Here is a 9612-nt window from a genome sequence, read left to right on the forward strand (position 1 = left end):
TTATAATTTTCTTGTTAAACATATTTAATAAAAATTCAAAAACAATAATCACAATATTTTAAATCCATATCCTTTCCTATTCACAATATTCTCACAACAATATTTATATACATATTAATTCATCAATGAACACCATAAACTCAAAAACTATTCACAAACAATAATCACAATTATTTCAAGAGTAAACATAAAATTACAACAACATGTATAAACATATTGCTAAACTTTAGAAATATAACTAGCACTCACAAATTCAAAAAAACCAATTAATCTAATTGTCAATAATATAGGAAGAGTAATTTGATTCCAATCAATCTATTTAGGAATTTGTACACTAGAGTTTTTGGTACTAGGTTGTAATAATAAAGTATATCGTTTTGGACCAATAATAAGAGCATGTGGTTCTAATGTTGATTTCATTAGTTTATAATAGGTCATATAATATATAATATATAATATATTATATTATATAATATTAGATAATTACTGTACTATATATATAATACAATATATATAATATATTACATAATACATTATATATATAATACACAATATATATACTATAATATACTATATATATTATAGTATAATATTATATATAACATTATAATATATAACATAAGCATTTATAATATAATATATTATAGTCAATATTTTGGAAAGTAAATTGACAAACGTTCGAACGTAATAATAATTACGTTCGAATGTTTCGTGTATATAAGGCGAAAACCGAACGGTGAAACATCATTTCTAACGTTATCATCGTTATTCTGTTGCATGCCGCCACTCCTCCATCTCTGCCGCCGTCAAACTCCACCACAATCATCACTAAAAGGTAGGCATTCATCTTTTATTCAAATAACATGTATTTTATTTTATATTTGGATTGAATTTTGTTTAAAACGAGATAAGTGGTGGCCAGATTTTCAACTCCATTTTCCGGCCACCACGGCTTGCCATTGGCCAAATAGTCACCGTAAAAATATTTCTTGAAGTGTATATTTCATTTCTACGGTGACATTTCGGCATTTAGAACCTTGTAGAGTAATTTTCAAGATTTCAATAATGCCTGAGTCGACTCAGCCATTCTGTGTTGTAACGTTCGAACGTTTCACCAAGACGTTCGAACATACGACGTTTCAATTACATAGCCGTTATGGCTTCTACGTTCGAACATTCATTATCTTACATTCGAACATCATTTTCATAAATTTTACATCCAAACGTTTAATGGATATGTCCGCCGTTCGGACGTACTACTTTTTAAACATTATTAAACGACATACGTTCGAACGTGAATATTTTACGTTCGCACATAAATCACATACGGTCAGACGTTTAATTATAACGTCTGAACGTACTGATTTTCTACTTTATTCATGCTTCGACGTTCCGACATTCATATTTACTTTCGCATGTAAAACACATACGTTCGAATGTATAACATAAACTTCCAAACGTATGTCAGCCAATATTTATTTACTGCTTATGTTCGAACGTCTATGTTTTACGTTCGAACGTAGTTGTTTTACTTGCGAACGTAAATTTATTTACATTGTTTTACGTGTGAACGTATGAAATACACGTCCGAACGTTTTATCTTAACGTTCGAACGTTTATTTTGCTATATTCGAACGTTAATGCAGAGCAGCTTAATTAACACAAAAAAATGCATTAATGTAAATTTTTTTTCCTTTTCTATTTTCAGGATATGGCTCATCCTCTACATACTAGGAAACGAGGGAGGAAAGGAGCCACTCAGGACACTGCTCGTATCGGGGCTCGTATTGTTATGGTAGAGCGAGAGGTCCTGATTAATGAGTTTGACGAACTTATATGGGAGCAGACGAACCTGAGAGATGCTTTCCTCAGTAGAGGCTGGGGAAATATCTGCACATTGAAGGGGAAGGTATACCCCTCAATGGTTCAGGAGTTCTATATGGGGATGTGTGACATGCCTCAGGACGCATCCTCTCACACCGTGACTGTACGCGGTGTTTCCATTGAGATATCACGAGATGTCATGGGCGAGCACCTCGGGATTCGTCGAGGAGTTGAGATATTTGCACACGCTATACCCCGTGAGGATGTAGGCACTTCTACATCATCTACTGGCCGTCCATTTGAGCCAGCATCAACCAGAGATGCAGACCAGTCAGAGGCCGAGGATACTGGTGTCGAGGCTTGGGATGATGACCAAGACGAGGATTTCTACATCCTCACCGAGAGGGACCGCATGCAGATCGAGCGGGAGAACTCCTTCAACCAGAACCGTCTGCTACATTTCTTCCGCATGTTGCACATTATTGTTGCAACAAAAGTGGATCATGTGGCACATAAAACCGCATTTAGTCGGCTTTGGGCACAGTTTTTTATACGAGTGGCACGTGGAGATCCCATAGATTTGCCACTACACATCTTTGACAGGATCCGTTACGAGGCGAGCATCGTCTCCACGGATAATCTCCCATACGGTGTCCTAATCAGCCGATCAGATGAGCCCCCTCGACATGACCACGCATCAACGTAGCATTGGACAGGCGAGGGGATGTCAGCCAACCCCTGTAGAGGATCTAGTTCCCCCGACGCAGCCTGAGCCGGGTCATCTAGAGAGTAGTAGTCAGCATACGCCGAGTACATCTGTAAGAGATGTGCAGCCTGCTTGGGTTGATGCAATCATCTCACAGCTGACTGCGCATATCGATCATAAGATCGATCAATAACTCGAGGCTATATCGGCGTTTGTTGTCAAGCTCACCCATCGTGTAACTATCCTCAACGACAAGGTTGATACCTTGACTGAGGGGGTACTAAGTTCGACTTTCGCGGACAACGTTATCATCTGACTGTTGTTTATTACATTCTATCATATTTTGTATTTTATTTTTAATATTTGTAAAGAAAAATATTATTGAATATTTCTATCGTTTTTTAATTTCAATTCTTAATCTTCTTTAATGTTATATTTTCCAACTTTAATACTAAATCACTACATTTCAAATGTATATAAACATAAATATATATTTATATATTACAAATTGTGTATATATAAATATATACAAGTTAATTTTTTAGACTTGCTCACAAATTATGCACAATAAAAACTACATAATTTTTAAATTAGAGTCATATTTAATTTAAATTTACAATGAACGTTCGAACGTTATTAATTAATGTTCAAACGTTGGTGCAAACATTTCACGTTCGTTAACGTTCGAACGTTTGCACCAAAACATTTCACGTTCGCACGTAAACAGTCACAAGGTTCGAACGTATGTGTGACGTTCGAACGTAAATTTTCCATACGTTGGAACATAAAAAAAATCTCATCTGTCTTTAGTGACGGTTTTCAAAAACTGTCACAAAAAATGCCTTTTAGTGACGGTCTAAGGACTGTCACAATTTTCCAACCGTCACTAAAAAGCAATTGTGTTGTAGTTAATCCAATTCTATGTTTTTTCCGATCTAGTGGGAGGATATACAATAGAAAAAAAGATCAAATGCAATCTGGATCCAATGGTGTAAATCCCATCTCCTCTCTTCTTTTTGGGTAGGGCATGCTCTATATATATATATATATGAAAGTTGGGTGTCATTTTGCAATTCCGCTGCTAGCCCAAATATGACATATTCAACCATATATATGTAGTCCATTGGCCAGAAAAGAAAATGAGCCCAATTCCAAACTGTCCGAATCGTGCATGCTCATGAACTAAAATCATCTCATTTTCATCCCATTATATAAAATATGACACATTTATCATTGTTGAATCATTGCTATACATTACATAATAGGATCATGAAAGTAAGATAAGAATGTGGTGCATGTATAGGATTATTCATAATTATAGGACCTGTAATTATGGGTTAGGGCCGTAGGCATTGAGGAAGTTGGAAACTTGTTGCTCTCACCATTAAATGAATTGTTTGATTGTAATATGTGGGTCAAACTTCAACCTGCATCACTTATTTCAAACCAAACAAAAGGGACACATATTACAGAAAATTAAAACTTGCGTCTGGGCCACGAGACAGGCTGCCTTGGATAATGATCGCCTTTTGTCTTCAATTTTCGGAGTTGGAAAAATCAACCACTCGACTTTGGTTCTTCAGTACTAGTACAGATCATGGTCATGTTCGTGTAGCTAGACCTGTCTGGCCACTACTCTGATCACTGCCCTAAAAATTAAACTTATCTAGATCAACGTACCAGCTTTCGTGTTTTGTTTTTTGTTTCAAACCGTTGGATGAGTTTATATATAGGATAAAACGTACATGCTATCTAGCCAAGTTCATAGCTGAGTCTGAACCTCCAATGGCACGCAAAACTTCTAGACTTCCATGGCTTCTCCTCCTCAGCCTCGCGACCATTCTCGTTGTTGGTCACTCAGCTTCACAGAATGACCGAAAGGTAAACCTGATAATCTATATACACACAAATTTGGCTGATCTCAGCTTATATATATATATATATATATATATATATATATGTTTTCTGCAGGCTTATATTGTCTATATGGGAGAAAGGCGGCAGGATAAGGTTTCCACATTATCCGGCCTTCACGCGAGCATGCTACAAGAAGTCATTGACAGGTGATAAAAAGCTGTAGTACTGCAATTATGTGGAATGCTTGAAATTCTTGTCATTACGATAATGGAATTATATATATATATATGTTTCTTTTTTTATAAGCCAACACTTAAATTACAACCTTTATTTATGGGAGAGAAACGATATGTAGCAACTATGCATATTAAAAAATTTACGAAATTATCTATTAAAATATTAATTTATACTAATATTTAAAATATTAATTCATGTATCTCAAATTCTTTAATTCATTTTATTGGTAAAACTATAGTTTGAAATAGTTTGGTTTATAATATCCAGTAGTGATAAAAAAAAAAAAAAAAATCAAATTAGACGTAAAGAAGTACGAAATCTACTTATTATTTGTTACAATTAATCATATCCATTTATTTTAACATCCAGCGATCGAAACTCTTCTTTAAAACACTATATATTTGGATTACCATTTTGCCCCTACTTTAGATATTTCTAAGTAATTGAATCATGAAGTCATGTTGTGTATTTATTTTTTAATTATAGATTTTACTTTTTTAAATAAAAGTACGCAATCCATATATTAGTATTATTCTTTTCAATTTTATGACCAAAGGGAGATGAATTAATTAATCCCATCAAAGCTATTCGATCGGAACGGAAATGCAGCGAAGAGTTTCAATGGATTTATTTATTTAACTTATCAAATTTAATATATATAATTGGATTCAGCAATACTGGACCGGAATCTCTACTTTATAGCTACAAGAGGAGTTTCAATGGATTTGCAGCGAAGCTTACCGAGGAAGAAGCTCAAAAAATGTCTGGTCTGCCTCATCTCTCTCTCTCTCTCTCTCCATGTTTTATTTCATGCATGCATAAATACAGTAAATTAAAACGCGCGTTGTGACAATGAACATGTAGGAATGGAAGGCGTAGTGTCCGTCTTCCCCAACAAACAGAAAAAGCTCCATACAACAAGGTCATGGGACTTCCTTGGCTTCCCGCAGCAAGTTCAAAGAACAACTGTTGAAAGCGACATCATTATTGGAGTTCTTGACAGTGGAATCTGGCCCGAGTCTGATAGCTTTAGCGACAAAGGATTTGGTCCACCGCCTAGCAAATGGAGGGGAACCTGCCGAGCCTCAACCAACTTTACTTGCAACAAGTATATCTTTTTACAACCACATTTTTGTTTTTTTGCCTATATGCACATATAAGGCTGTAACCGAGCATAATCAAGCCGGTCTTTGGCTTATCGAACTCGGCTCGACTCAAAATATTTGAGTTTGAGCTCGAACTCAAACTCAAGATTTTTTTTTATTCTTTATTTAAGCTCGACTCGATAAGTTAAACTCTGAACTCGAGCTTGAGCTCATCCTACAAACGAGTTCAAGTTGAGCCGAGCATGAACTCGAACTGTTTATTTTTTTATATTTTGAAAAAGATTTAATAGTTAATAAAGTAAATAAATAAAAAAATAAAAAATCTAATATTGAATTTATATAACTAACAAGTAGAACCTCTTTTGAATTATAGAATTTTAAAAAATTTATAAATAATTAATATCTAACTAGTTGATATTTATCCAAAATAATAATATATTATATGTTTACATATATATTATTAATATATACACTTAATATGATAACATATATCTATTTAATATGATAACATATGTCTATTTATCAATTTATGAATAAGTTTTAATCAAGTCGATTCGAGTATAAATGAGTGAGCCTTAATGAGTCTTAACCGAGTTGAGTCGAGTATGTGTCATTTACAACTTGAGCAAGTATCTGCTTTTACGAATCAGCTTTATTTTTTTTCATGAGTCGAGCTCGATTTGAGTTTTACCGAACGAGTACCAAGCAGGCTATCGAATAGACTGATTCATTTACAGCTCTATGCACAACACGTACACATGACATATATATATAAATATATATATACATATATATATATATATATTTATATAAGGAAGAGTCAGTCAAAGAGCACCGCTTACAATTAATGACGTTGTCGCTTGGGCAGTAAAATCATAGGAGCACAATATTACCGTAGCAATGGAGATGTTTTCGGAAATGACATTAGATCTCCTCGAGATTCAGAAGGCCACGGGACACATATCGCATCCATAGCAGCTGGTAACGTTGTTAACATGGCAAGCGTACAGGGGCTTGGCTCGGGAACAGCACGAGGAGGGGTTCCATCAGCACGCATTGCTGTGTACAAAATATGTTGGCTTGATGGCTGTAGTGATGCTGACATTCTTGCAGCTTTTGATGATGCTATTGCTGATGGCGTCGACCTAATATCTATTTCAGTCGGTGGAACTGCTGATAGCTATTTTAAAAATTCAATTGCCATCGGTGCCTTTCATGCTATGAGAAATGGAATATTGACATCAAACTCAGCTGGTAACAGGGGTCCAGCTCTAGCAACCCTCACAAACATTTCGCCATGGTCTCTTTCCGTGTCTGCAAGCGCCATAGATCGAAAGTTCTTCACTGAGGTCCAATTGGGTAACGACAAGATATATGAGGTATATAATTATAAAGTGATCATCAAGCCCCCCATCTTAGTCCTCTGCTACCCATAGCTGTAGTTTCGAGTATGAATGAATATATCCAGCTGTTTTCTTAATCCCATGCATTGAATGCCCGTTAATGAATTAATTATTAATATACATTGCTCCATGTGTAGGGAATTTCAATTAATACATTTGACCTCAAGAATGAAATGTATCCGATAATTTATGGCGGAGATGCACCAAACACCACAGCGGGTTTTGAGGGGTCCTCGTCCAGGTAAGTAGGCCAGCCGTAACCATGCACATGAGAATCGAAAAAAGAATACATATCCCATTAGCATTTTGCTTGTGTTCCAATAACTCTAGAAAAGTAGAAGGTGAATGTAATGTTCTTTCCGTCGACCTCACAATATATATAGCAGTCAGTGGAACTAATGCTACAGTACTGCAGGTATTGCGATCCAGGTACATTGGATCAGAATTTAGTGAAAGGGAAAATTGTACTTTGTGATTTCCTGGGTGATGGGGAAGGAGCACTTCTAGCAAGCGCGGTTGGAACTGTGAATAAAGGCCCCGGGCGCAGGGATATTGCCTTCTCTTTTCCCTTGCCCGCATCTTACCTTGACGTCGTGGATGGTAGCAACGTCTACTTCTACATAAATTCAACAAGGTATAGACCCAAAATATCTCAAATCAGGGGCTATATATGCATTTCTTATATATGGTCGAACCAATAGGCATCGACTGTCGAAAATCACCTCAAACCCCACTAATAATCCTAATGCGTATATGCTATATATATAATCATTTATAGGAGCCCGACTGCGACTATTCTCAAGACTAACGAGCGTAAGGATGCATTTGCACCTTACATAGCCTCCTTCTCATCAAGGGGTCCAAATGTAGTTACGCCCAGCATTCTCAAGGTTATACTTAATTTCCTCATAATTAATTTGTGTTGCGCTCTTGTAATATTTATTGATTATATATCATTAAGATTTAAGGCCCTTTTTAATTCTGTTGTAGCCGGATTTAGCAGCTCCCGGACTAAACATTCTAGCAGCATGGTCACCAATTTCCCCAATTTCCCAGGTTGAAGGTGATAATAGAAAACTTTCATTCAATATTGCGTCGGGCACCTCCATGGCTTGCCCACATGCTACAGGAGCTGCTGCCTACGTCAAATCCTTGCACCCCAAATGGTCACCTGCCGCTATCAAGTCGGCTCTCATGACTACCGGTAATATATATATAGACACACACACACACACACAACCCATCAATTTTAATTTGTCTTGTATTACCACCTCTCACTCCCTCCCCATTTGGCGTACGTATTACTGGCAGCTGACCCCATGAGTGCTGGAAAGAATCCCGAGGCTGAACTTGCATACGGTGCAGGCAATATAAATCCTTCAAAGGCTCCAAATCCTGGTTTAATCTATGATATTGATGCAGCTGACTACATAAAATTTCTGTGCGGACAAGGATATAATACCAAATTATTACAACTTCTGACTGGGGACAATAGTACTAGCTGTTCTGATGCCACTAATGGAACCGTGAACGATTTAAACTATCCAGCATTTGCTCTATCCACGCCGCCCTTGAGATCCATCAATCGTGTTTTCAATCGGATTGTCACCAATGTTGGATCCCCGACGTCTACGTATAAAGCTATTTTGACCTCCCCACTTGGACTCACAATCAAAGTAACTCCTAGCATTCTATCTTTCACATCTCTTGGACAAAAGCTACCGTATACGCTCACGATCGAAGGAACTATAGATAAGTTTACAGTCTCTGCTTCTTTAACGTGGGATGACGGTACGTTCCTAGTGAGGAGCCCCATTGCTGTGTTTGCTCCGGCCTGACGAAGACGAAGCGCTGGAAAAATCGCTTCTATCTAAGACTTTGCTCCAGTTATGCAGGGCATTGATCAGGTGTACGAAATAAAGATTCTATCTTGCAATTTTACTGTTCTACTCACTTCGTTATTTAGACATGGAAAACAAATAAGTAAATCATCCTGTGTATGGTTGATTCTTGAAAAAATTTATAATCTTTTTGGGTTCCAACATGGAAAAAAACTCGTGGAGAATGTTTGCCAGACTTTGGGGCCCAAACGACTTTTCCAAAGTGGACTCGTTGCCATCGCAAAAACGAAAGAAAAAAAAAAACAAATTCTAATATGATGAAATAGGGAAAAACTAGTTTGCCTCCTTAATGTACTGCTCTATTTGACCACTTTAATTTTTTATTTTTTTTACTTAGTAATTAAGAAAATGATTTTATGTGTATTGAGATTTTTTTAATTTGTTTAAAATATTTAAATATATTAAAAAAATAGAAAATGGAAAATAAAAAAAAAAAAAAAAAAAACCTAAAATGCACAGTCGGTCAACTTGAGCGGGCTACTCTGGGCAGCAGAGTAACCCGACTCGATGACATATCCGTGGGCAGTGTCATGATTAATGCTTGGCTTGGACGATCTCACCGATTTCTTTTATTATTA

At 36.3% G+C, this 9612-nt stretch overlaps 1 protein-coding gene across 3 annotated transcripts; it reads left to right on the top strand.

Annotated features, from left to right (window-relative positions):
- The first annotated feature begins 4062 nt into the window (after positions 1–4062).
- On the top strand, positions 4063–9178 carry LOC108980168 (cucumisin-like). Of its 3 annotated transcripts, none has more exons than XM_035692892.1 (10): positions 4063–4411; positions 4502–4593; positions 5300–5391; positions 5489–5732; positions 6599–7109; positions 7271–7374; positions 7549–7767; positions 7912–8023; positions 8124–8337; positions 8445–9178. In XM_035692892.1, exons 1-10 carry the CDS (start codon positions 4316–4318, stop codon positions 8969–8971), a joined length of 2211 nt encoding a protein of 736 aa, XP_035548785.1. In that variant the 5' UTR covers positions 4063–4315; the 3' UTR covers positions 8972–9178. The 3 variants fall into 3 exon arrangements, with proteins under 3 accessions (XP_035548785.1, XP_035548784.1, XP_035548786.1); XM_035692891.1 differs by having other exon boundaries at positions 4064–4411; positions 5297–5391; positions 8445–9177; XM_035692893.1 differs by lacking the exons at positions 4063–4411; positions 4502–4593 and having other exon boundaries at positions 5309–5386; positions 8445–9177.
- Positions 9179–9612: the final 434 nt, after the last annotated feature.

Source organism: Juglans regia, chromosome 8 (genome assembly GCF_001411555.2).
Source record: "Juglans regia cultivar Chandler chromosome 8, Walnut 2.0, whole genome shotgun sequence".
Classification (NCBI taxonomy): domain Eukaryota; kingdom Viridiplantae; phylum Streptophyta; class Magnoliopsida; order Fagales; family Juglandaceae; genus Juglans; species Juglans regia.

Coding starts and splice junctions, on each gene's coding strand:
- LOC108980168 (XM_035692891.1), top strand. CDS start 4,316: ATGGCACGCAAAACTTCTAGACTTCCATGGCTTCTCCTCCTCAGCCTC. Junction 4,412..4,501: donor CTTCACAGAATGACCGAAAG/GTAAACCTGATA, acceptor TGTTTTCTGCAG/GCTTATATTGTCTATATGGG. Junction 7,375..7,548: donor TTTGAGGGGTCCTCGTCCAG/GTAAGTAGGCCA, acceptor ACAGTACTGCAG/GTATTGCGATCCAGGTACAT.